The following is a 27,679-nucleotide window of genomic DNA, read 5'->3' on the forward strand; positions in this document are numbered from 1 at the left end:
TTTTGATTACTATAACTTTGTAGTGTAGTTTGAAATCAGGGTGTGAGATGCCTCCAGCTTTGCTTTTCTTTCTCAGGATTGCTTTGGCTATTCAGGGCCTTTTGTGGTTCCATACAAATTTTAGGATTGTTTGTTCTATCTCTGTGGAAAATGCCATTAGAATTTTGATAAGGATTGCATTGAATCTATAGATTTCTTTGGGTACTATGGACATTTTAACAATATTAATTCATCCAGCCATGAGCATGGAATACCTTTTATTTGTGTCTTCAGTTTCTTTCATCCATGTCTTACTGTTTTCAGTGTACAGATCTTCCATCTCCTTGGTTAACTTTATTCATAAGTATTTTATTCTTTTTGATGCTATTGTAAATGGGATTGTTTCTTGAATTTCTCTCTCTGACAGTATGTTATTAGTGTATAGAAATGCAACTGATTTTATATATTGTTTTGTATCCTGCAACTTTATTAAATTTGTTGATTAATTATAACAGTTTTGTGTGTGTGTGTGTGTGTGTGTGTGCGTGTGCAATCTAAGGTTTTTTGTATATAATATTCCATTTGCAAATAGAGACAGTTGTGTTTCTTTCTTTCTTATTTAGATGGCTGTTTCTTTTTCTTGCCTAATTTCTCTGGCTAGGACTTCCAGTACTAAGATAGATTGAATAGGTGAAAGTAGGTATCCTTCTCTTGTTCCTGATCTAGAAGAAAAGTTTCAGTCTTTCACTGTTGAGTATGATATTACTGTGGGCTTTTCATGTATGGCTTTTGTTATACTGACGTAGTTTCCTTCTAGACCTAGTTTGTTGAGTGTTTTTTTGTTTTATCACAAAAGAGTGTTGAATTTCACCTAATTCTTTTTCTGTATCTATTGAGATAACCAAGTGTTCTCTCACTTCATTCTGTTATGTGATGATTTCCATTGATTTGTTTTCATATGTTAAACCATACTTGCATCTTAGGATAAAGTCTCATTTGGTCATAGTGTATAATCCTTTTAAATGTTTTGTTGAATCCTGCTTGATAGTATTTTGTTGAGAATATTTGTATCAATAATTCAACAGAAATATTGGTCTGTAATTTTGCTTTCTCATTTCTTTGTCTGGTTTTGGAATTAGAATAATGCTGGCCTTGTAGAATGAGTTTGTAAGAGTTCCTTCATTTTCAATTTTTTGGAAGCGTCTGAGGAAGATTGGTGCTAAATTTTTCTTTAAATGTTTGATAGAATTCACCAGTGGAGGCTTCTGGTACTGGGATTTTCTTTGTTGGGAAGTTTTATTATTGATTTCATCTCATTGTTAGTTATATATCTGATCAGATTTTCTAACTCTTCATGATTCAGTTTCAATAGGTTGTGTGTTTCTAGGAATTTGTCCATTTCACCTAGGCTATCCAATTTGTCAGCCTACCCTATGCACATTACTCATTCTTTTAAGTAGCTGTGTAATATTCCAGAGTATGATCATACCACACTTTATTCAATCATCCCCCTATTGATAAACACTCAAATTTTTTTAGCTTGTGCTTTTTATGGGGCTTAACCTCCCCTGGATTTGATCATATTTCCTAACATGGTATAAGAAGAGTACCAGAGTCAGATTAGAATCTTTAGTGTGACACTAAATGAAGAAAAAGAGATACGTTTGCTGTACCAAATATGTATAATTTATTAGACCTTGTTATATTATTCCCCTTTCACAGGAAGTACAAGTTGCAAGATGGTGGAGTTTAGTAGGTGAATGTATCTGAGTAGGACAGATGGTTCTTCCTCAGCCTTGGCAGTATTGACCTGTGGAGAGGAGACTTGCTGAAGGTGAATCCCAAGGCAAACTTGTTTTCCCATTTCTTGTTTCAAATTTGTATTTTGGTGGCCTTAGTGGAGAAATCAAGGTCTTTCTAGTATTGAATAGAATCAGATAAGTCTATGAGGTCCAAATATTTGGTAACCCCTCAAAAAAAGTCAACTAAAGTTCAAGAACTTGTTAGTGGTCCAGGGGTGATTGAAGAGATAATTACTTCATGGATTGAGTTGGAAGTCAAACATTCAAGTTGAAAATCAGCAACCTGGCTTTTAGCAGGTGGGCTCGCAGCAGGTGGGCTCGTAGCAGGTGGGCTGGCAGCAGCAGGCTGGGCGACAGCAGGACTGTCCACAGTAGGATGGGCGGCAGCAGGAGGCCTGGGAGTGGTACAGCTGGCAGCAGGATGGGGGGGTGCAGCTCACCACACAGCAGGGAGGCAGGTAGGTGCCCTCCACGCGGCAGTCAGGGCGGCACCACCTGGTGCGGTAGCTCACACCTCCACTGCCTCCCTCCTGGCCATAGCCAGTGCTACCACCAGTGCCACAGCCAGTCCCACAGCCACTGGTCTGGCAGCAGCTGGTCTGGCAGCAGGTTGGCTGGCAGCAGCTGGTTTGGCAGCAGGTTGGCTGGCAGCAGCTGGAGCCACAGGTCCCACCAGTGGAACAGGTGGGAAATCCACAGAAGCTAGTGGAACAGCAGGCCATAGTGTCAGGGGTTAGGCTGAGAGTTGGGTTGCTTGGAGAAGTTTTTGAGTTTTGATGGTGACTTCCACATCGGGCCTTTTATAAGCCTTGACAAGCTGCTATTTACATAATTCTTAAAGTCTTTTCCTTGTTTGTTTTAAAAATAACTTGTCTCTGGCTGGTAATTGGCCTGTTCCTGAGTTACTTGTTCAACCTCTGAAAGCTTTTGAAAGTTAATTAGGATTCTTCACCATGGTCAAGTAGTCATTAGCATTCGTTGGGTACATAACCCTTAACTCCACACATTCATTAGAATTTGCTCATTGCCCAAAGAACAATTGAGTGATGCCTCACCTTTAAAGGGAATGTCAATATTACTCAATGTTGACCCTTATAATTGAACTCTTGGGTCTCACATGACAGTTTAATTCTCAGCTAGGTGACCTCCAATGTTGAGTGCTGCCCTTTCTCTGCTTTTCTCATCCTCACTTTGACTGTGAAGCTGGCCAGAAAGACATGCTGTCTTTAGTGCTAGGAAATGTGGATGACTTTCTACTGATGTTTTTGGAGCACTTATTAGGTGCCCAAGTGGTTCTGAGACTTTGCATATATCAATTCATTTAATTTTCACAGCAATTCTATGTGGGAGGTACCATTGCTATTCCCATTATCCATGTGAGAAAACTGAGCCACAAATAGATTTAAGTAATTTGTCCAAGTTCATACTAACAAGTGGTGAATCTGAAATTTGAACCCACATCATCTGACTCCAAACTAAACTCTTTTAACCACTACAGCCAATTCCTTCTTTCCTACATAAGCAGTTGTTCTAGGGAAAGTCAAAGGGTGAAAGACAAGATGTGACAATTTGCCCACTTTCTTAGACTTTTTTTAGAGTGAAGGGAAGAAAGGCAGACCTAAGGATGAGTAATAATGCTGTTCAGTAGAGACTTTTCTGGAGATTTTATTTTTTTAACTACATATAAGCACACTTCAAGGAAATCTCAAGCACTAAAAAAGTTAACTTACTTGACTTGTGAATTCATCTAATCTTTGATCTTAGGATTTTCTATAGTTTAAACATTCTTAACTGCATAAAAACCACACTCAAAAATTTTTTAAAATTTTAATTTTATATTAGAGTATATCGTTGATTTACAATGTTGTGGTAGTTTCAGGTGCACAGCAAAGTGATTCATTTATACATACTTTTTCAGATTCATTTCCCATTTAGGTTGTTACAGAATATTGAGCAGAGTTCCCTGTGCAACAGACGTCCTTGTTAATTATCTATTTTATATATAGTAGTGTGTAATCCCAAAGCCCTAATTTGTCCCTCTCCCCCACCTTTCCCCTTGGGTAACCATAGGAAAAACCACATTCAATATATTAATACTGGAGTATGTAGTATATACTATAGTGCATTAGAGTTTCAATGTGCAGTTTATTGCAGATGCTAGAGAGTCGTCCAGTTAGCTGGAAAGTTCATATAATTTGAATGAGGCAACTGATAAGGTGAAGATGAAAGTTTTGTTTTGGTACAATGAAAGGTGACCTGGCCTCCATGGAGTATGGACTCTTACTGGGAATGGAAGCCAAAATGCCGCTTATGAGGTTTAAACCAGAATACTAAGCATTCGTTGTGCCTCTCCAGGAATGACAGCTTTGAGTTTATATCATAACTCTTTCTAAGTCTGAATTAAGCATTTTCAAATCCCACATCGAATTTGGTATGTTTCTTTGTGAATGTTTTGCTTTTTCTCCTTAAGCAAATCTACAACAGATTCTTTGATTAGCTATTTTTTTCACCTTGGATGTTTGAAATATGTAATTATAATAATTGTCATCGCAATCTCAGGAGCTATTTAATTTATAGCAAAATTCAGCAGAATCTTTGATACTAAAAAGATCTTTCTCCCCTTGCAAACATTTCAGATGTTTGAGAAGTTAAAAAGCATATTGATTAGGGTACTGGAGATAGTAGCCTTGCATATCAGATTTCCATTTCTATGCTTTTCTACTGTGGTACTGTTTGTAGCCTCTCCCTCAGTGCAAAATTTACCTCAGTTTTCCTGTTTCTAGTCCATAGTTGCCCTTAGAAAATTATTGAGAGTAAGATGTATTAGTGTTTTCCAGAGAAACAGAAGAGATAGTATAGATATAAATATATAGAAAGGGATTTATTATGCAGTTGTGGAGGCTGAGAAGTCCTATGATCTGCTGTCTACAAGCTGAAGACCCAGGAAAGCCAGTGGTGTAGTTCTAGTCCAAATTTGAAGCCCTGAGAACCAGGGGAGCCAATGGTGTAAGTTCCAATTCAAGTCGGAAGGCCCCAGAACCAGGGACACCATGCCCAAGGGCTGGAGGTGATGGATGTGCCAGCTCCAGCAAGAGAGAGGATTTTCCTTTCCTCTGCCTTCTTGTTCTATTCAGGCCCTCAGTGGATTGGACAGTGCCCACCCACATTGGTATTGGTGGTCTTCTTTACTCAATTCACAGATTCAAATGCTAATCTCTTCCAGAAATAGCCTCACAGACACATTCCGAAATGTTTTTCCAGCTATTTAAAGATCCTTAGCTGTCAAACTGATACATAAAGTTAACCATCAAAAGATATGACACAAATTTGAGAATTCTACTTCTCTGCCACAGAGTGAAAAGTAATCTGAACATTTCCTTACACCCTCTAAATAAATCAAGAAAATAAAATTTAATCAGAACTTTTCTTCCTACCACTTAAATTCATTTCTTCCTGATTGGCTCCCATACAAATAGAGTAAGAATTTGTAATCATTTGTGATGTTTCCCTATGTAGATTTTCTATCCTGGGTACCCCTATCTATAGATTCTTTGGGGGGAAAATGCCAGGTACTTTACATTAAAAATTTTTTTATTTCTGTGCCTATTCTCTTTGGTTTTCATCACTTCACTTAAGCCATGGGGCCCAGACAATACCAGAATCATAAGATATGTTTACCTTTTATTCTTGAATGTTTGCCTTCTATACATAGATATTAATGTTTTGAGTTATTTTTCTTTAAGATGTTTTGGTTCCAGTTTTCTAGTTAAAGATTAGGGGGTTCTTCTAATTCTTTAAACTCCACTTTACCAATTTTCTAATTCAGTTGCATCTACCTTACTTAGATTCCTGAGAAATAAGACATGGTTGAAGTACCAACCAAATGAACAATCATTCCTGCCTAGGGCTTCTGTTTCTGGGCTCCCATCCAAGTGACCAAAGCTGGACTCGCGGATTCCCTGCTTAAATCAGTGATGATTACAGAGGTTCCTTTATTACAGGACATCTCAGTCCTCTTAATATTCTAATGTGTTGTATACACCTTCCATATGGTGATAACACATGCAACATTACTTGACCATTGCATATTTTTTCCCCTTTCGGCATCTGAAGGGACTAATTATCCCTGTGTCACCTGTTTAGGAAATGATCTAGTATCCTATGCCTGGAAGGGACATTGCAAATAATAAAACTCAATTCTGTCACTTTCCAGGTTGGACACAGGGCCCCAGGCAGGTAAAGGGACTTGCTCAAGAATTCATGGATTCTGGGTTACAAAGCGGGGACTAAAGCTCAGGATGCCCTATGCATGTAACTATCTTTCCAATTATGTATTACCCTTTTTATACCCTTGATGATTGAAAGAATTGTCCACAGAATCATATATGAATGAAATGAATAGATTTGGCAATACCTGAAGAAGCTAAATGACATAAAATTCCTTTTTATAAAACTGGTCTTCTGGAATACCTAGCCCATCAATTTGTGTATTTGAGGACTTTGGGAAGTAGTTTCTAAATACTGATGTATTCTTTTAATCATATATTTTGATTGCATAATATTGAACTATTTAATGACAAAACAAAGGAAAACCACCTTTCAAAGGCCACTATTAAAAGCACAATAATAAAGAAAAACCACACTGTTATGCCACAATTATTGACATTTTGAAAAATCCCAGTACCCCAATATCAATAACAGATACCAAAGAAAAGAAAGCTCCAATAATAACTTCATCAATGAAGAATGAAAAATTTTATTAAATCCAAACCCCAATGAGCTGTTGAAATATTTCAAAAGATATTTATAGTAAAGTATTACACATCCTTTTTCACGTTGTAGGACTTCTATTGATATCCAGGTCTATGAAATATTTTTGGTCTTCTATTACAAATTAATTTACATTTTAGGGAAATTATGTAGCCATGTGATATGAGCTGGCAAGCTGGGTTATGGATACTGGATCTCAGAAGTTTGTTGGAACTTTACATTGGCTAATTTTGAAGTGCCATTCTCTCAAAATTCCTGTCAGAAGAAGATTTTCAGCAGGTTGGCTCGCAGCAGGGAGGCTCACAGCAGGTGGGCTCACAGCAGGTGGGCTGGCAGCAGGCTGGGCAACAGCAGGACTGTCCACAGTAGGATGGGCGGCAGCAGGAGGCCTGGGCAAGGTGCAGCTGGCAGCAGGATGGGGGGGTGCAGCTCACCACGCAGCAGGGGGGCAGGCTGGTGCCCTCCACGCGGCAGTCAGGGCGGCACCACCTGGTGCGGCAGCTCACAGCTCCACTGCCTCCCTTCTGGCCCCAGATGCTACCATCAGTGCCACAGCAGGTCTTACAGCCACTGGTCTGGCCGCAGCTGGTCTGGCTGCAGGTTGACTGGCAGCAGCTGGAGCCACAGGTCCCACCAGTGGAACAGGTGGGAAATCCACAGAAGCTAGTGGAACAGCAGGCCATGGTGTCAGGAGCTGGGCTGAGAGCTGGGGCTGCTTGGAGAAGTTTCTGAGTTGGGTCTGCTTATTCCACTCAGGCTTTTTATAGGCCTTGGCCAGTTCCTGTGTTTGTGATAGACAGCATTTTAATCTTATTACTCTTTAAACAAGCTTTTCCAGGACCCTCTGATTGTTGAAATACTGAGTTATTTTAAATATGTCTCCAAGGGTTTTCCTTATTGCTCAGTGAATACTCACCAAATGTGTTTGTCCTTGGTAGAATAACAATGTTTCATTTTCAAACAATGCTGTAATTTCTCTTCAACTCTCAGCCTTTGTTTTGTGCTTGGGATCACATCACTTGTCACTCTCAGGACAATGTTACTATGGGGTCATATTCACCAAACCTTCAGTCTCCAGAATAAAATGATTAACCACTGATTGTCCTTCATATTAGGTCATCTCTCTATTTTTTTCAGATTATTAAGATTAGAGTTTTGATAATCAGTCAGATAGAAACTCCACATTCATAGAAAATTCATAGACCTTTCCAGAAATCAGATCTCTCCAATTTCTATAATCTCTTTTGAACTTTACACATTCAGACTTGAGGAAACAGTTATCACTGAGAAGGGTATATGGAATAAAACCCACTCCATTCCAATATATTGTGGATATTTTGTTAGCACAAATTTAAAAGAAAGGCTAAAATTCATATCAAGTAATTAGGAAAAAACCCCAAATTTTTAATTGTAATTGGCATTTCTCTATAAAGGATAAAAATCACTTCTACAGGGACTATCTGGAAAGCATTTATTTCTCAAAGGTGGGATTCATTTTATGTAACTACAACTTGTTTCCTATGAAAGGATGATATTAGACCTTGAACGACAATTGAATTTATGAATGAGAACCAATAAAAGAAGAAGCAAGAATTAGGAAATACTTTCTCTGAATCATGGTCTTACAAGACAGGTTAAGGAATGCATGATCAAATATAATTCAATAGATGTAAATGCAAAGAGGTTAAGATAAATTTCAGCAAAATAAAAGTTAAAACAATTCTTGGTGTTCTCTAAAAGAAAGAATGTCATTTTCCATTAGAAGTTTAGGGTTATGTGGGAGTAAAAGAAAAAAGTGGTGGCCAAAATAATACTTTATTGCTTCTTGTGGTAGGTTTATTCTAATCATGAGTAGAAGCTCATAGGTAGCTTTTGTGAGGTGGAGGTATTGGTTTGTACAGTGATAGAATTACATTAAAGAGTGATTCATGCCAGTGTCAATAAAGATGTTCATGTCATATGGTAACCATGACTGCAGGTATGAAGTTTAAAGACGGTTAGGGGAATCACCAAATGTTGGCAATCAAAAACTTGACAAATCACCTTGTCCAACCATTTAATTTATAGGTGTAGAAACTGACATCATTCTTTTTATAAATAGCACATTTATTAAATACTATTATGCATACTAAAGGATTATATAGAAGGCAAGACACAACCTGCCTGCCTCATATTTTGCTCAAGTGCACAGATCAGCATAGTTCCAATAGGTCAGATTAATCAAGAAAAAGAGTTGAATGTAGAACCATTCAGCCTCAAAGTTCTAAGCTGAAACATTGATATTGTGGTATGGGCCACTTTAAATTTCCTCTCAGCATCAGTTGATGTTAGAATACTATTGAGTTTAGGATTGGCTGTACTTTGGCAGATTAGTGACTTGCTCCATTCACACAACAAGTATATAGCCAAAACAGCTGGATATAAAACTCCTATCCCTCGTTCCCAGATCAGTTCATTTTATTTTATACCATGTTGCTTTCCAGGATTAATTAAAGTTAGTAAAACCCTTTGTCTTTGTTTTTTTCCTAATATTTCATAATAGCTCAAGAATAGAAATATTAGTGCTAGGCAGAATACACTATAGAGTTGTGGTTGTAAACACACAGTAAATAAGCATAAATACTTTAAAATTCTTTTAAGTGTCTTCTGACCAGAAGAGTTTCCCATAGAGCTGCAATTCTTAACTATTTTATTCATAGTTATTTCTTGTTTCCTACATTCAGATTTGGTAATACTCCCTCTGGGGTTCTATGTCTGCCACACTCTTTGTGTCTCCTTTATTTCATGGTCATCATCTTAGTTAGTGCTTACTGTGTATCACTTGGACCAGGGCAATGGCCTCTTAAATTGTTTCTGTATAGTCATTATATGTCTAGCTTTTGGCCCTTTGCTTTTATAAGCGTCTACCATAGGAATCATTCCTATGCTCTGCTCCTGTCATGCCATTCCCCTGCCCTAAGGCTTTCAACAGTTCTCTGTGCTTATTGCATATATAGCATACTCCTTTGGCTAGTATTCAAAGCACACATATTTTCCAAGTTTATCTCCCGTTATTACTCTACATATAGCCTGTGCTCCCAAGTCAAACCATCTCTGAACAACCTCTCTCCATACCTTTGTGCATACTGTTTCAATTATTAAAAATGCCATTTTCCCTCAGATCTACATACTCAAATCTTACCCATATAAAATGTTAGCTTCTTTTTCAATCTTTCTTGTTCTCCCCAATCAGTGCAGTAACTCCCCTACATACGACCTTCAAGTTGCAAACTTTCAAAGATGCGAACGTCCAATCAAATAAGTTAGTTCAGGTCTGGTGTACATTTTCATGTGCGTGCATCCTCCACAAGTGGTTGTGCTTTTGTGTACAGTAGCACAGTATCTTTATCTCAAGCCCAGGATGTCCAGAAGCAAGTGTAAAAGCAGCGGTGATATAGCTGGTAATGCTAAGAAGCACCAGCTATTGTACTGTACTACAGTACTTTTCAGCATATTGTAATGTAAGATTAAAAATGTTTTCTTTATTTTTTGTGTTTGTTTTTTAATGTATTATTTGTGTGAAAAGGATTATAAACCTATTACAGCACAGTACTACATATCTGATTGTGTTAGTTGGATAACTAGGCTAACTTCGGACTTATGAACAAATTGAATGTATGAATGCACTCTCAGAATGGAACTCGTTTATATGTATGAGACTGACTGAAGTAACTTCTCTGTTGACACCATACAGTGTGTTGTACTTTTTTCATATTTTACTTTATCATTGAGTTGTAAATTTGATCCATCTCCTTTGAAGTTTCTTGGACAGGGGAACATTTTTAACTCAGTTTTAATTTCTATTGTATAGCATTCAGTCTGTGGCTTGCAGATGGGGGTAGGCAATTGGTGCATTTTGTTACATTTACATTTAATGAAAAAAATTAGAATGAATAAGTAAACCAAAGCTGTGTTTGCTAGGACAAACAAGAGAAGTTTATTAGAAAACAAACATGCTGCAATTCTTAAGACCTAAGAAGGGAAGAAGGAAGCTGTGACTGTTACTTGAGAACAGTCCAAGCCTTAATAGATGAGTCTGAATCCCTATTAAACTCCTTGTTGATTTAGGGTCTTGGTGGCTCAGAGCAGCAGGTTTGTTAGAGAAATGGGGGTAGAACAGTTTCAGGAGGTTGGTTGCTTGCTCCAAGCAGTCAGTGCACTGCTCAGCAGCACGGGTAGGTCCTGCAGGTGGTGCGGCAGGGGGCGGGCTGGCAGCAGCGGGGGTGGCAGCATGGGGACTGCACAGAGATGGGCTGGCAGCAGGTGGTGGCCCAGCAGCGGGGGCGGCGGACCACGGCCCGGCAGGACGTGGGGCAGCAGGTGATGGGGCGGCAGCAGCCGTCCTGCAGGCTGCACGGGTCGCAGCAGACTGGGCGGCGGCAGGGCTCCCAGATGGAGCGCGTGCAGCGGGGCACACAGGTCACAGGGCGGCACACGGTGGTCTGGCAGGACACTGGGCGGCAGCCGCAGGGGTCGCGGTAGCAGCAGGGCTGGTAGCAGCCTCCGCCACAGCCCAGGGAGGAGGAGATGGAGCCACAGCAGGAGCCGGTCATGGTGGAGTCTGGGGCTGAGTTGGGTTGAGCTGGTGAGAGGAGTTGAGTGTTCTCAGGTGTGAATGTCTTCCTCCTGCTCTGGGCCATTTATATACCCTGGCCAGGAGCTGATGATCCCCACTACACTGGGTCATTTCCTGGAGTTGTGGTTGCCCACTGAAATGGGAACCCTAGATTGGTGGTGATCCCTCCTGTTTATCATTTGGCCAATTAGGTAGAAATTTGTTTTGACTAATGGTTGCATTGTTGGTGACATACTCATGATCTCATTAAATAACATTTGTTTCATGCCTAAACATACATGCTGTTCATCATCAAAACCTAAGCACTCTGGGCCATTTGAGGTAATAGTAGCTCTTGATGCTTAATCTGAGTACATGGTACCTGAAAAATCCTGGGCAAAATGGTCCTAAAGGGGCTGCAATTTTTAAGGAAATTAAATATATAAGGGTTTCTAGAGCACTGACTAGATCCTATCCTTGACCCCCAGGAGATTCCCTGAAAAGCCTACATGTGAAACAGACAGGTGTTAGACACAATCTTTGGTGTGGATTTCTTGGGAAAACGTTTACATTTCACTTGATATGTAGTGAACTGTATATGCCTTGAATAGTGCTGTAGCTCATATGCTTATATTGGAAAGGCAAAAGTTGATTTTCATAAACCAAGTGAGTATTAGAATAAAATATTCAAGACTGTCATCCACTTTTCTCTCTTTCTTCTTTCCAGCACATGTTGGGGCAACTCTGATCTTTCTGGTCACAGAATATTGATTTTCTCTGAGGCATGACTTTTTTATGCTTGCCTTTCTTGTGTATGTGATATGGAATTGTATAACAAGAGTTTTTTCTTACTATACCTTGACAAGCATGCTACAACTATGAAGTGATAAGACAGAGGTTTTTTCTACATCACGGATGTAGGAAACAAACTTGTGGTCATCAGGGAGGAAAGGAGGGGAGGGATAAATTGGGAGATTGGGACTGATATATACACACTACTATATATAAAATAGATAACTAATAAGAACCTACTGTATGGCACAGGGAACTCTACTCATTACTCTGTAATGACCTATATGGGAAAAGAATCTAAAAAAGAGTGGATATATGTATATGTATAACTGACTCACTTTGCTGTACAGCAGAAACTAATACAACATTGTATCAACTATACTCCAATAAAAATTAATTTTAAATAAGGGGTTTTCTTCAACAAACATACACATATATGATACACTGTTCAGAGACGGTAGGTTGGGGAGGTCACACAGCTCTTCTGTGATGGCATAGCCAGAAGTGTGATTGATGGACGTACTTCTTAGGGAATCATTGCCATAGGCAGTTAAGGAATTGCATGGGGGAAACGGTGTCATTACTTTTCAGCTTTACTCCTTCTATGATTCATCAGGCAGTGTTTTGGATCACTTTAGGATTATTTCCATCATTGAAAAGAATGTTCCTCAGGCCCAAGGAGCTAAAGTTCCCCAAATGGAATTTCAAACATAATTTCAAAACTTTAAAAGGAATGTAAATTGACCTAATGTATAGTCACAATTGGGGAAACGGGGCAGAAATCAAGTACAAGCTCATTGATGTAGACCCTCAACTCTCTCTCTCTCATGTTCTGTTGTCCATGGACAGTTGTGATTTTTTCAAAGCAGGTACCAGAGCCTAGATAAAAAAACTTGTATATTCTGCTCTTTTCTTTTTCTCTTTTTCCCCCAGCTGTATTGAGATATAATTGACATGTAATTTTAAGGTGCACATGGTGATGATTTGATACATATATATATATTGCAAAATATTTACCACAATAAGGTTAGTTAATACATCCTTCACCTTACATAATTATCATAACGATGAGAACATTAAAGCTCTACTTTTATAGCACCTTTCAAGTATACAGTATACAGCTGACCCTTGAATGACATGGGTTTGGACTGCACGGGTCCACTTATGAGCAGATTTTTTTCTACAGTGCCACATGATCTGTGGCTGGTTTCCATGGAGGAAATGCAAGTACAGAGGAACCACAGATACAGAGTCTCAGATATGGAGGGCAGAATATGTTATACTCAGGTTTCGAATGCACAGAGGGTCAGTGCTCCTACTCCCAGAGTAGTTCAAGGGTCAACTGTAGTATTGTAAACTATAGTCACCATGCTGTACATTAGATCCTCAGAATTTATTCATCTCATAACTGAAAGTTTGTATCTTTTGACCAACATCTCCCCATTTCTCCTATCCCTCAGCCCCTGGCAACTACCTTTCTACTCTATGTTTCTTTGAGTTTGATGGTTTTGATTCCATGCATAAGTGAGATCATACAATATCTATCTTTCTCTGTCTGACTTATTTCATTCAGCATAATGCCTTCAAGGTCCACCCATGTTGTCACAAGAGGCAGAATTTCCTTCCTTTTATGGGTGAATTGCATATAGAAAACATTTTTTTTATCCATTCATCTGTTGTTGGATGTTTAGGTTGTTTCAATGTCTTGGCAATTGTGAACAATGCTGTCGTGGACATGGGAGTGCAGGTATCTCTTTGAGATAGTGATTTCATCTCCTTTGGATGTATACCAAAGAAGTGGGATTGCTGGATCATAGGGTAGTTCTATGTTTAATTTTTTGAAGAACCTCCATACTATTTTCCATAGTAGCTGTACCAATCTACATCCCCACTGAAAGTGTGCCAGGGTTCCCTTTTCTCCACATCCTCAGCAGGATTTGTTATCTCTTTTATTTTTTCTTTAAGAACTTTTATTGAGATACAATTGACATACAATAAGCTGCATATATTTAAAGTGTACAATTTGATTTTTTTCTTATTAGTAATGTATATATGTCAATTTCAATCTCCCAATTCATTCCCCCCCAACCCTCCTCCCCCTGCTTTCCCCACTTGGTGTCCATATGTTTGTTCTCTACATCTGCGCCTCTATTTCTGCCTTGCGAATCAGTTGATTTGTACCATTTTTCTACATTCTGCATATATGTGTTATTATACAATATTTGTTTTTCTCTTTCTGACTCACTTCACTCTGTATGAAAGTCTCTAGGTCCATCCATGTCTCTACAACTGTCCAAATTTCGTTCCATTTTACAGCTGAGCAATAGTCCATTGTATATATGTACCACATCTTTATCTGTTCATCTGTCAATGGACATTTAGGTTGCTTCCATGTCCTGGCTATTGTATATAGTGCAGCAATGAACATTGGAATGCATGTGTCTTTTTGAATTATGGTGTCCTCTGGGTATATGCCCAGTAGCGGGATTGCTGGGTCATATGTTCGTTCTATTTTTAGTTTTGCAAGGAACCTCCAGACCGTTCTCCATAGTGGCTGTATCAATTTACATTCCCACTAACAGTGCAAGAGCGTTCCCTTTTCTCCACACTCTCTCCAGCATTTACCGTTTGTAGATTTTCTGATGATGCCCATTCTAACTGCTGTGAGGTGATACCTCATTGTAGTTTTGATTTGCATTTCTCTAATAATGAGTGATGTTGAGCAGCTTTTCATGTGCCTCTTGGCCATCCGTATGTCTTCTTTGGAGAAAGGCCTATTTAGGTCTTCTGCACATTTTTTGATTGGATTATTTGTTTTTCTGATATTGAGCTGGATGAACTGTTTATATATTTTGGAGATTAATCCTTTGTCTGTTGAATCATTTGCAAATATTTTCTCCCATTCTGAGGGTTGTCTTTTCATCTTGCTTATAGTTTCCTTTGCTGCACAAAAGCTTTGAAGTTTCATTAGGTCCCACTTATTTTCATCTTTATTTCCATTACTCTAGGAGGTGGATCAAAGAAGATCTTACTGTGATTTATGCCAAAGAGTGTTCTTCCTATGTTTTCCTCTAGGAGTTTTATAGTGTCTGGCCTTACATTTAGGTCTTTAATCCATTTTGAGTTTATTTTTGTGTATGGTGTTAGGAAGTGTTCTAATTTCATTCTTTTACATGTAGCTGTCCAGTTTTCTCAGCACCACTCATTGAAGAAGCTGCCTTTTCTCCATTGTATATCCTTGCCTCCCTTGTCATAGTTTAGTTGACCATAGTTTTTCTCTGTTCCATTGATCTATATTTCTGTTTTTGTGCCAGTACCATATTGTCTTGATTACTGCAGCTTTGTAGTATAGTCTGAAGTCAGGGAGTTTGATTCCTCCAGCTCCATTTTTTTCCCCTCAAGATTGCTTTGGCTATTCAGGGTCTTTTGTGTCTCCATACAAATTTTAGGATTGGTTGTTGTAGTTCTGTAAGAAATGCCATTGGTAATTTGATAGGGATTGCATTGAATCTGTATATTGCTTTGGGTAGGATAGTCATTTTCACAATGTTGATTCTTCCAATGCAAGAACATGGTATGTGCCTCCATCTGTTTATGTCGTCTTTGTTTTCTTTCATTAGTGTCTTATAGTTTTCTGAGTACAGGTCTTTTACCTCCTTGGTTAGGTTTATTCCTAGGTATTTTATTCTTTTTGTTGCAATGGTGAATGGGATTGTTTCCTTAATTTCTCTTTCTGATCTTTCATTGTTAGTGTATAGAAATGCAAGCGATTTCTGAGTGTTAATTTTGTATCCTGCAACTTTACCAAATGCATTGATTAGCTCATGTCGTTTCCTGGTGGCATCTTTAGGATTTTCTTTGTATAGTATCATGTCATCTGCAAACAGTGACAATTTTACTTCTTTTGCAATTTGGATTCTTTTTGTTTCTTTTTCTTCTCTGATTGCTGTGACAAGGACTTCCAAAACTATGTTGAATAGTAGTGGAGAGAGTGGACATCCTTGTCTTATTCCTGATCTTAGAGGGAATGCTTTCAGTTTTTCACCATTGAGAATGATGTTTGCTGTGGGTTTGTCATATATGGCTTTTATTATGTTAAGTTAGGTTCCCTCTATGCCCACCTTCTGGAGAGTTTATATCATAAATAGGTGTTGAATTTTGTCAAAAGCTTTTTCTGCATCTGTTGAGATGATCATGTGGTTCTTATCCTTCAATTTGTTAATATGGTGTATCACATTGATTGATTTGCATATATTGAAGAATCCTTGCATTCCAGGGATGAACCCCACTTGGTCATGGTGTATGATCCTTTTAATGTGTTGTTGGATTCTGTTTGCTAGTATTTTGTTGAGGACTTTTGCATCTATATTCATCAGTGATATTGGTCTGTAGTTCTCTTTTTATGTAGTATCTTTGTCTGGTTTTGGTATCAGGGTGATGGTGGCCTCATAGAATGAGTTTGGGAGTGTTCCTTCCTCAGAAATTTTTTGGAAGAATTTGAGAAGGATAGGTGTTAGTTCTTCTCTAAATGTTTGATAAAATTCACCTGTGAAGCCATCTGGTCCTGGACTTTTGTTTGTTGGGAGATTTTTCATCTCAGTTTCAATTTCATTACTTGTGATTGGTCTGTTCATATTTTCTATTTCTTCCTGATTCGGTCTTGGAAGATTATACCTTTCTGGATTTGTTATCTCTTGTCTTCTTTTTTTAAAGATTTATTTATTATTTAGTTATTTATTTTTGGCTGCATTGGGTCTTCCTTGCTGTGTGCGGGCTTTCTCTAGTTGTGGCAAGCAGGGTCTACTCTTCTTTGCAGTGTGCAGGCTTCTCAGTATGGTGGCTTCTCTTGTTGCAGAGCACGGGCTCTAGGTGCATGGGCTCAGTAATTGTGGTGCACAGGCTTAGTTGCTCTGCAACATGTGGGATTTTGCCAGACCAGGGTTTAAACCCATGTCCCCTGCATTGGCAGGTGGATTCTTAACCACTGTGACACCAGGGAAGTCCCTCTCTTGTCTTCTTGATAATATCCATTCTAACAGGTGTGAGGTGATATCACATTGTGGTTGTGATTTGCATTTCCCTAGTGATTAGTGATGTTGAATACTTTTTAATGTACTTGTTGACCATCTGTATGTGTTCTTTGAAAAAATGTTTACAAATCCTTTACCCATTTTTTAAGTGAATTGTCTTTTTGTTTTATCTTTTTGTTTTGTTTTGTTGCTATTTATTTGTAGGAGTTCCTTATATTTTTTGGATATTAACTGCTTACCAGATATGTAGTTTGGAAATATTTTCTCCCATTTGGTGGGTTATCTTTTCATTTTGTTGATGATTTATTTTGCTCTGTAGAAGCTTTTTAGTTTAATGTAGTTCCATTTGCTGATTTTTGCTTTTATTGTTTGTGATTTGCTCTTTTCAAGCCAGATTGTCTCATAACCAATTTCTCCTTTTGCTGGGGGTGGGCCGTCTTCATAAGGATCACATTTTGTGCAAGGAGAACCTCTTTGGAGGAAAACTTCAGTTAAGAAGACTAATTTTTCTACTCCAAACACTTCTGATCCAAAATTGTTCAAAAATGATTTTTCTCTCCCTTTTACAAAAGTACACAAAGATGGAGAGGCCACGAGTCCTTCAGTAAGCAATTCTGATGTTTATTCAGTCTAAGACACTCATCCTACTCCATACCCAAGTTTCATTTCCAGGTAGAGAAAATGTGGGTCATGTATGAATAATTCATGGTACCAACCTCTGTGATTTGACACTGGTGGCAAGTCATATGCTATTTCCTGATGCTGCTTATCCTAAAACCAGACAACACTGATTGAAAACTTTGCCACTTACTATGTGTCCTTGGGTCTTGAGGGATAATAATAAATACGTAATCAATGTTGTTGTGAAGATTAAGTAAGCTAATAAGTGTCAAGCACTAAGAACAGTGCCTGGCACTTAGTAAGTGTCATATTTGTTACGTTAATAAATATATTTTAATAGGTCATGTTACATTGGTGTCTTGAGAACTCTAAATTTTGAATTCAGAACAAAGATAAACGTCTTTGATATGGCAAGTGGCCAGTTCTCTGCTCAATCATCACAGAATACATATTAAATAAGATTTTTAGTGGGGAGTTTCATTCATAGTGTAAAATAAAAATAACTTGAAGGAAGATATTTGAACACCAATCTCTGTAAAGGGGAGTCAGGCTATTGTTGCAGAACTAACAAGAAGAATACGTGTCAAAATTGTTGATCGTGGACTAATTCTACTGAGAGTACCACAGCCCATGCAACAGACTGAGGTCTTAGCAAAACATCCTTCAAAGAAAAGGCATAAAACTAGACAGGTTCTTAGTGGTGATGGGCAACATATTTTGCATAATGAATGCTGGGGTTTTATTTAACAGTATCATCCAACAATCACATTATGAACAAATTTTCACATGAAAAATACTGTCCTGTATTCTCATTTGTCTGTACAAACAGAGAAAAACAATTGCACATATAAGCTGAAACAGCTAGCAATTTTTAAAACTTCTCAGTTTGGAGCATAGCAAAAGTGCCCCTTGCCGAGACCAGCTCGGCAACTCGAGGTGAGTGACGGGTGCCGCAAGCTTGAAGAAAACACAGACACAGACTGAAGAGAAAAGTGGGACCGGGGGACTCAAGACCTCTCGGATCAAGAGCCCTGCTGACTCATCCCACGTTGCTTTTATTGAGTTCTTCGGCTAACATTCTCAGGTTACTCCCATAAACAATCAAAGGCCTCACATGACTGGGGCAATTATCTTTGTTTGCCTCCTGGGTCCCAGTTGAGCAGGTGTGGATTTGAGCTGGGCGTGGAGAGCAAAACAGCCCTGGGGGCAGGAGACCTCCCTCAGATATTAGGGGTCTGTGCCCCACCCCTGTTGGCCCCTCTGCGACTGTGCCTGTCTTAGGTTGTTCCTCCCTTGAGGAATCTTACCCGTCTCTGGCTAACCAGTCATCCTCCAGGGCCAAACAGGGTGATACAAGGAAGGCTCTATGCACCACCCCTGTTGGCCCCTCTGCGGCTGTGCCTGTCTTAGGTTGTTCCTCCTCTGAGGAATCTTACCCGTCTTTGGCTAACCAGCCATCCTTCAGGGCCAAACAGGGTGATATGAGGTGTGCAGGGAGAAAGGGGCTGCACCCCTAGAGACGGCCAACCCTCTGCCTATGCCCCCATAGTCTCCACGCCCTGCACCCTCAGCTCCTCCACTGCTCAAGCAGGACATTCTGAATCCCATCGTTCGGCCCACATACTTTAACATTTTCAAGGCTTCAGAAGGCTCCTGAATGTCTTCCCACAGCCCCTTACTTTACACAATTGAGATGATCCTAAAATGTTAAAATATGAATTCAATGTTTCATAATTTGATGACATTTTAAAGATCTCAGAGAAGTCCACGATTTACAACATAGTAGTCTACTCTTCTATATGTAATAAAAGACTTCTTTAGGAGTACAAACAACTGCTCTCTAACTTATCTGCTTTAAATTCATTTAGACTTTGATAATTAAGTTTTTAAAAGCATAGCATAATCATGAGCAAATTTTAAATAATTTCCCCCAAATAGATACAGGTTTTAGACAATCCAATTCATTAAAAGTATGTAATTGAGAAAAATATGAAGAAGAAAATGAATATTATTCCCAGTTACTGTTAGATTTTGTTGCCTAATGGTCCAGGCATTTCTTTAGGCATAAAAACATGTAGACACATACACACAGAACACATTTTCCCTCACAAGGTAGTTTAATATTTTACAATGTACTTATTTTTTACTTAAAATTTTTTACTTTTACTTTTACACAGGACAATTGCATGAGGTTTCCTAATAGGTTTACAATCTTCAACTATTTTCAACTGTTTTTGCTATTGCTTATATTGTGTACTATTGACTTTTTTCTTATTTATATACCACCTTCCTAAGTAGATTATAACCTCTTTGAAGCAGGAACCATCTTTTATTCCTTTATATTCCCTCAGGGTGGTCAACTCAGTGCTCTATCCATAGCAGATGTTCAATAAATATGTGTAGATTGACAGGGATTAATTTGCTTAGAAATGCCATCAATGCCCAATTCCTGAGTACAAACATACGTAGCCCTTGAGAACCAGTAAGATTTAATATCCACACAAATCGACATTGTGAATAACTTCTAAATAACCATCAGATCTGTAATACATAGGAGTGTATATTACCTGAATAAGCAGTTAAACTTTGTTACAAAGTACAAAACAGTTTCTCTGGGTGGGGGAGCGTGTCTCCATCACACTAAGAGGAAATATTTGGCTTAAAGCCCTAATGTCAGGGGGCTTGCATTCTCCTGGGTCTTTTCTGAATATCATTGGTTATAATTACATTTAAAAAATTTGATTTTTCATTACTGATTGCTCTTTAGCTTCAAAAACAGGCAATTGGCCAGATGCCACTCAAAGTTCCTTTCACCTCTAACATACTGGGCTTTCTATGCTGTGCTAACAGGTGTCAGTTCAGTGAATGAACACTCATACTGGGAATATAAGTGGCCACCCAGATGTAGACGCCTTACTCATCATTTTTGAAGAACATTTCTCAGGTGTTTGGCACCTGTCTGGAACTGTGGGCATCTGTGACTGTATATGTGATGAAGATACACCTATGTCCACCTTCCTTAGCTACTGTGTCCTGTAAATGCCATTTACAATGATAATAAGGAAATTACCCAGACTTAGGTTATTTCAGAGAACAATTTAGGAGGATTATTTTGTATCTTGCTTTGAATGTCTCTGGAAAATAGAGACAGAATATACCAAAAGGAAATATCACAAAGACCATGATTTCTATGCTGGGAATGCTAAGTTTATTAGAAAACCAACAACCTGATATAGGAGTGATCTGGGATCTTGAGAGGACAGCGTATTCTTCACCAGTAATTAGTTTGAAAAGGGTCTTCGGTGCCTCGTATGAGCTAGTTTGAAGAGAGGAGGAATGGGCTTCTCAAGAAGAGACATGTGTTGTTCTCCTGTGAAGCTGCAGGACAGCAGGATGGAGCTGGCCAACTACTAGGGGACCTATAGTGATGATGTGCTTCTAGGATGCACTGCTCAGCAGCAAGGGTAGGTCCTGCAGGTGGTGCGGCAGGGGGCGGGCTGGCAGCAGCGGGGGTGGCAGCATGGGGACGGCACAGAGATGGGCTGGCAGCAGGTGGTGGCCCAGCAGCGGGGGCGGCGGACCACGGCCTGGCAGGACGTGGGGCAGCAGGTGATGGGGCGGCAGCAGCCGTCCTGCAGGCTGCACGGGTCGCAGCAGACTGGGCGGCGGCAGGGCTCACAGATGGAGCGCGTGCAGCGGGGCACACAGGTCACAGGGCGGCACACGGTGGTCTGGCAGGACACTGGGCGGCAGCCGCAGGGGTCGCGGTAGCAGCAGGGCTGGTAGCAGCCTCCGCCACAGCCCAGGGAGGAGGAGGTGGAGCCACAGCAGGAGCCGGTCATGGTGGAGTCTGGGGCTGAGTGGGGTTGAGCTGGTGAGAGGAGTTGAGTGTTCTCAGGTGTGAATGTCTTCCTCCTGCTCTGGGCCCTTTATATACCCTGGCCGGGAGCTGATGATCCCCACCACATGCGGTCATTTCCTTGGATTTGTTTATTCTTTGTGAAATGGCCCTGGCAAGTTAGTAAGTTCTCTAGACATTTTTTCAGATGATCAGGTACTAAGAAAAGACTGTTTTCCTTATTTAATGAAGACTCATTATATTTTGCTATTTATGGCTCAGATATGAACATAATGACCCTAACTTCAAAGTTTCCAATTATCTTTATAATTCAGTGATGCTCTTGCCAGTTGATGTTTTGATAACACAAAGTAGTTGTCATGTTCTTAGGGTTACTTACTAATAGTGGAAGTGAATTCCTGAGTCGTGAGTGTCCTTTTCCACTGCCAAGCTTCCTGGGCAAAACAAGTTCAGAAAAATACTACAGAGATATTTTAAAAGTCATGGTTGGTCAGTAAAAGAAGAATTTTCCATTTACTTTTTGGAGCTATAGGAATGCATCTTAGTAGAACTCTTTCACAGTAGGTTTTATTTTTCCAATTTTTTTCATGCTAAAATACACATAGCATAAAATTTACTGTCTTAACCATTTTTGTGTGTACAGTTTAGTGGTATTAAGTACATTCATATTGTTGTGTAACCATCAGCACCATGCATCTCCAGAATTCTTCACATTGCATAACTGAAATTCTGTATCCATTAAACAATAACTCCCCATGACCCCCTCTCCCCAGCCCCTGGAAACCACCATTGTAACTTAACCCCCTTTCCTCACATCCCATAAATATTGGCTCCAACTCAACAAGGTGTAGGACCTTAGGCAAATCAATTATCTGGTATCTTATGTAAAATGTGGAGTATAAACCCAGCCTCTGCTAAGCACCATTCTATTCTCTATTATTATGAGGTTGGCTTTTTTATTTTTTATTTTGTCTTAGATGCATGCTCATTAATTTCTGTAGTTATATCTCTCCAAACCATGGTGAATTTTATTATTTTTTTTACTGTTTATAATCTTTGTGATAGCCAGAATCATTGAGTTCTAACCACATTCTAAGCATTATGCTAAAAGAAATAAATGTATTAATTTATTCTTCATAAAAATCCTATGAGACTAGAAAACAAACTTATGGTTACCAAAGGGGATAGTGGAGGAGGGGGACAAATTAGGAGTTTGGGATTACACACTACTGTACATAAAATAGGTAAACAACAAGGACCTACTGTATAGCACAGGGAACTATACTCAATATCTTGTAATAACCTATAAGGGAAAAGAATCTGAAAAAATATATATGCGTGTATAACTGATCACTTTGCTGTACACTTGAAACTAACACAACATTGCAAATTAACTATACTTCAATAAAAAGAAATCCTAAGAGGTAGGTATTTTTATATCCCTCATTTTACACATAAGACCAGATAATTGACTTGCTTAAGGTCACTGCCAGTGTTGGAGCCAATACTTATTCCAAAAACATCTTTGGGAACATTGTAAGCCCAAGGAGTTGAAGAATGAAATTGTGGAATCACATTCCTTGTCAATAAGGAATGTCTGTTTTATTTAGGAATTTTAATGATAATTTTTTAAGCTCTTTATTGGAGTATAGTTGCTTTACATTGTTGTGCCAGTTTTTGCTGTACAGCAAAGTGAATCAGCTGCATTTACACATGTATCCCCATATCCCCTCCCTCCCGTGACTCCTTCCCCTCCTCCCTATCCCACCCCACTAAGTCATCACCAATCATCAAGGTGATCTCCCTGTGCTATGTAGCAGCTATTTTACATTTGGTAGTGTGTATATGTCAATGCTACTCTCTTACTTCATCCCAGCTTCCCCTTCGTCCCCCACCCCATCAACTGATGAATGGATAAAGAAGATGTGGCACATATATACAATGGAATATTACTCAGCCATAAAAAGGAATGAAATTGTAGTGAGGTGGTTGGAACTAGAGTCTGTCATACAGAGTGAAGTAAGCCAGAAAGAGAAAAACAAATAACGTATGCTAATTCATATATATGGGATCTACAAAAATGGTACTGATAAACCCAGTGACAGGGCAAGAATAAAGATGCAGAAGTAGAATTATTTTTAAAAATAGTTGTTGTGTATGAAATGGCTAATTTTTAGAGTCATCTGAAAGGACTCTCTGTCTTAACTGGTATCCTCAGGAATCTGAGGAATTATTTCCTGCAGAGCCTTCTCAAAATTCCAAAACACACCCTAAGGAAAAACTATCAAAGCTGGACATAACTGAGTGGTCCCGAGGTACCATGAACAGAACCACCACCTAGATGAAGGTTGCAGTCTGCCAGCACAATGAACCCCCCAGGTAGTGGTCCCAGCTAAAGGTGGTCTCAAGCCTGCCTTGCCTTTACCCCACTGTCTCTTGTTCCAGTGTCTCCCCATGTGCTAGGCTTACGCCCACTTACAGAACCAATTGTGATTTTCAATTGTTTTAAATTGTGTGGGTCTGCAGAAAAATCATGTCACTTGGCCAGTTTGTATCCTCTGCCTCTGGATTTGCTTGGTTCTGCCCTTTGCTTTACAATCATGTCTGTTCTAGATCTCTGGTTGAAGGCTGCAGTTTAAGCCTTCTTATTGAGTGTTCTCACGCAGTCCCCTTGCAGGCTTATCCAGACCTGGACCAGCCACTGTGACTGACCAGGGAGTGGAGCTACTGTGCAACAAACATGATCCAATAATAATAATGAGCTTAGGATCAAACAAAACATTCTGCATCTGGGAAAACACTATAAGATGAGCAAGTCTCTAGAAGGCTAACGAGGAAAATTCTGAGAGAAGGAAACAAATGTAAAGAGAGAATTTTAAAAAATAATTTAAAATTCCTTAAAATTAAAAAAAAAACAGTGATCGAGAGTATGTGGAAAGAAGTTGGACTTGTGAACTGTCCGTCAGTAAACTGTCAAACCCTTAATTAAGAGAAAATTCCATTGTGCACATACTGACAATGTAAAAGTTTTAAAAATAACGAGCTAGTTGTTGAGAAAACTTTACCGTATTTCAAGAAAAATACATTTCTTCATGAGGTGCCTTATTGTTTTCCTCTAGGAAGGCACATGTCCAGCGTGAGGAGAGAACTGGGGTAGAATGAAGTCTTCCTCTCTTCCAACCCCTTAGAACGTATTCAATCATTCAATAAGTAATTTCTGATTATATACTATGTGCCAGAATATAGAGCAGGTCAATGGGAACTCAGTACTGAACAAAGTCAGTCAAGACCTGGGTCTTCACAAAGCTTTCCTTGCCTGATTCCTGAAGCTGGGCAGGTAGATGAGACCAGGAACATAAGCAGCACATTCCAAGACTCTTCGAGATCAGATGTTGGGAAGTCAATACATATTTCTCAGGATAACAGTAGTGGTTAGTTTCCTGACTAGCCTAAAAGTATTTAACAGCAACAAAAACATATCCAATGTGGATTAATGTTTATCACTATTTCAACTACATTGGCATGATTTTGATGGTAAAATTGTTTGGAGTTCTAAATTGAAATGGTTCCAGCCAAGCTACATGTCTTCCTCCTTGGCCGGAGAGAGTCTGGAAAAGATGGGATAGTGGTTTTCCCAGCACAGGAATTTCAGTAGTTAGGGATTGCAGGTACCAATTGACATTAATCATTGCACAATTTTCTAAGTCAGGAAACAAATGGGGTTCTAATTTAGGGTGCCTTCCCCTTATCATGGGTGTGAGGATGTTTTCATTAGTTAAGTTCATGATCAGAGAGACCTGCTATCATCTCTCCATTTCCTTAGCACCACCACAAAAAAAAAATCTGGCTTGAAATATGAAAGTGCTTCACATAAGAGATTCTGAATTATTTGAATTGCTATTGAAATTAGAGACCTTGTGACCGAATTGCTCCTAAAGCTACCATATGATCCAGTAATCCCACTCCTGGGCATATACCCAAAGAAAACCATAATCCCAAAAGAAACATGTACCATAATGTTTATTGCAGCACTCTTTACAATAGCCAGGACATGGAAGCAACCGAAATGCCCATCAGCAAATGAATGGATAAAGAAGATGTGGCATATATATACAATGGAATATTACTCAGCTATAAAAAGGGATGAGATGGAGCTATACGTCATGAGGTGGATAGACCTAGAGTCTGTCATGCAGAGTGAAGTAAGCCAGAAAGAGAAAGACAAATATTGTATGCTAACTCACATATACGGGATCTAAAAATGGTACTGATGAACTCAGTGACAAGAACAAGGATGCAGGTGCAGAGAAGGGACTGGAGAACTCGAGGTTTGGGAGGGGGCGGGGGGGGTGAAGGGGAAGCTGAGAGGAAGTGAGAGAGTAGCACAGACATATATATACTACCAACTGTAAAATAGATAGCCAGTGGGAAGTTGTTGTATAACAAAGGCAGTTCAACTCGAGGATGGAAGATGCCTTAGAGGACTGGGACGGGGAGGGTGGGGGGGACTAGAGGGAGGGTGGGGGGGACTCGAGGGAGGGAGGGAATACAGGGATATGTGTATAAAAACAGATGATTGAACTTGGTGTACCCCCCCAAAATAATAAATAAATAAATAAAATTTAAAAAAAAATAAAAAAATAATAAAAAATAAAAAAAAGGCCTTTGGAAAATTCTTCTTCCTTTGGTTATTCTGATTCTGCATATCATAACTTAGGCTAAAAATAAGCTTTTGAAGATTAATAAACAATAGACACATTTGCTTATGAGAAATAAAAATTTATTATTTTACCATGAAAAACCCCAGCATTAATGTAATATTATCTTGGGAAAATATCTCTTCTTGAAAGAGTAGGAAAGTGATGATGAGTCAGTGGGACAGAGCGCCATTCAAGAGAGATTTTGATCTTTGTTTACTCATTTTTTTTTTCAAGCCAGGAATTCAAATGATGAAAGCTGGTATTTTTCTAAAGATTGTCAAAGAGAGCCAGGATTAGCTGCATAATCACGTGGGGAAAGGCATAAACCATTACTGCTGAGTTAATTGTTGAAGGCAGGTAGGTTGCAAACGTGTTGTCTCTCATCCGATCCATGAGGGGTGGGACGAGCTTACACATGTTTCTGGACACCTGGGAAGATTTCCTTCATGGGCTGCTCAGCAGCACGGGTAGGTCCTGCAGGTGGTGCGGCAGGGGGCGGGCTGGCAGCAGCGGGGGCGGCAGCATGGGGACGGCACAGAGATGGGCTGGCAGCAGGTGGTGGCCCAGCAGCGGGGGCGGCGGACCACGGCCCGGCAGGACGTGGGGCAGCAGGTGATGGGGCGGCAGCAGCCGTCCTGCAGGCTGCACGGGTCGCAGCAGACTGGGCGGCGGCAGGGCTCCCAGATGGAGCGCGTGCAGCGGGGCACACAGGTCACAGGGCGGCACACGGTGGTCTGGCAGGACACGGGGCGGCAGCCGCAGGGGTCGCGGTAGCAGCAGGGCTGGTAGCAGCCTCCGCCACAGCCCAGGGAGGAGGAGATGGAGCCACAGCAGGAGCCGGTCATGGTGGAGTCTGGGGCTGAGTGGGGTTGAGCTGGTGAGAGGAGTTGAGTGTTCTCAGGTGTGAATGTCTTCCTCCTGCTCTGGGCCCTTTATATACCCTGGCCAGGTGCTGATGATCCCCACTACACTGGGTCATTTCCTGGAGTTGTGGTTGCCCACTGAAATGGGAACCCTAGATTGGTGGTGATCCCTCCTGTTTATCATTTGGCCAATTAGGTAGAAATTTGTTTTGACTAATAGTTGCATTGTTGGTGACATACTCATGATCTCATTAAATAATATTTGTTTCATCCCTAAAATACATGCTGTTCATCATCAAAACCTAAGCACTCTGGGCCATTTGAGGTAATAGTAGCTCTTGATGCTTAATCTGAGTACATGGTACCTGAAAAATCCTGGGCAAAATGGTCCTAAAGGGGCTGCAATTTTTAAGGAAATTAAATATATAAGGGTTTCTAGAGCACTGACTAGATCCTATCCTTGACCCCCAGGAGATTCCCTGAAAAGCCTACATGTGAAACAGACAGGTGTTAGACACAATCTTTGGTGTGGATTTCTTGGGAAAACGTTTACATTTCACTTGATATGTAGTGAACTGTATATGCCTTGAATAGTGCTGTAGCTCATATGCTTATATTGGAAAGGCAAAAGTTGATTTTCATAAACCAAGTGAGTATTAGAATAAAATA

At 39.7% G+C, this 27,679-nt stretch overlaps 5 protein-coding genes across 5 annotated transcripts; all 5 read right to left on the reverse strand.

Annotated features, from left to right (window-relative positions):
- Nucleotides 1-2,071: 2,071 nt before the first annotated feature.
- On the reverse strand, nt 2,072-2,503 carry LOC130840191 (keratin, high-sulfur matrix protein, B2A-like). Its single transcript, XM_057715435.1, has one exon. It carries the CDS (start codon nt 2,501-2,503, stop codon nt 2,072-2,074), a length of 432 nt encoding a protein of 143 aa, XP_057571418.1.
- A 4,320-nt stretch (nt 2,504-6,823) lies between these two features.
- On the reverse strand, nt 6,824-7,234 carry LOC130840192 (keratin, high-sulfur matrix protein, B2C-like). Its single transcript, XM_057715436.1, has one exon. It carries the CDS (start codon nt 7,232-7,234, stop codon nt 6,824-6,826), a length of 411 nt encoding a protein of 136 aa, XP_057571419.1.
- A 3,269-nt stretch (nt 7,235-10,503) lies between these two features.
- Nucleotides 10,504-11,184, reverse strand: LOC130840194 (keratin-associated protein 2-3-like). Its single transcript, XM_057715439.1, has one exon. It carries the CDS (start codon nt 11,141-11,143, stop codon nt 10,754-10,756), a length of 390 nt encoding a protein of 129 aa, XP_057571422.1. The 5' UTR covers nt 11,144-11,184; the 3' UTR covers nt 10,504-10,753.
- Nucleotides 11,185-21,040: 9,856 nt separating this feature from the next.
- On the reverse strand, nt 21,041-21,430 carry LOC130840867 (keratin-associated protein 2-3-like). Its single transcript, XM_057716839.1, has one exon. It carries the CDS (start codon nt 21,428-21,430, stop codon nt 21,041-21,043), a length of 390 nt encoding a protein of 129 aa, XP_057572822.1.
- Nucleotides 21,431-26,336: 4,906 nt separating this feature from the next.
- Nucleotides 26,337-27,038, reverse strand: LOC130840811 (keratin-associated protein 2-3-like). The gene has a single exon (XM_057716736.1). It carries the CDS (start codon nt 26,990-26,992, stop codon nt 26,603-26,605), a length of 390 nt encoding a protein of 129 aa, XP_057572719.1. The 5' UTR covers nt 26,993-27,038; the 3' UTR covers nt 26,337-26,602.
- Between the last annotated feature and the right edge of the window lie 641 nt (nt 27,039-27,679).

Source organism: Hippopotamus amphibius, chromosome 17, assembly GCF_030028045.1.
Source record: "Hippopotamus amphibius kiboko isolate mHipAmp2 chromosome 17, mHipAmp2.hap2, whole genome shotgun sequence".
In the NCBI taxonomy this organism is placed as follows: domain Eukaryota; kingdom Metazoa; phylum Chordata; class Mammalia; order Artiodactyla; family Hippopotamidae; genus Hippopotamus; species Hippopotamus amphibius.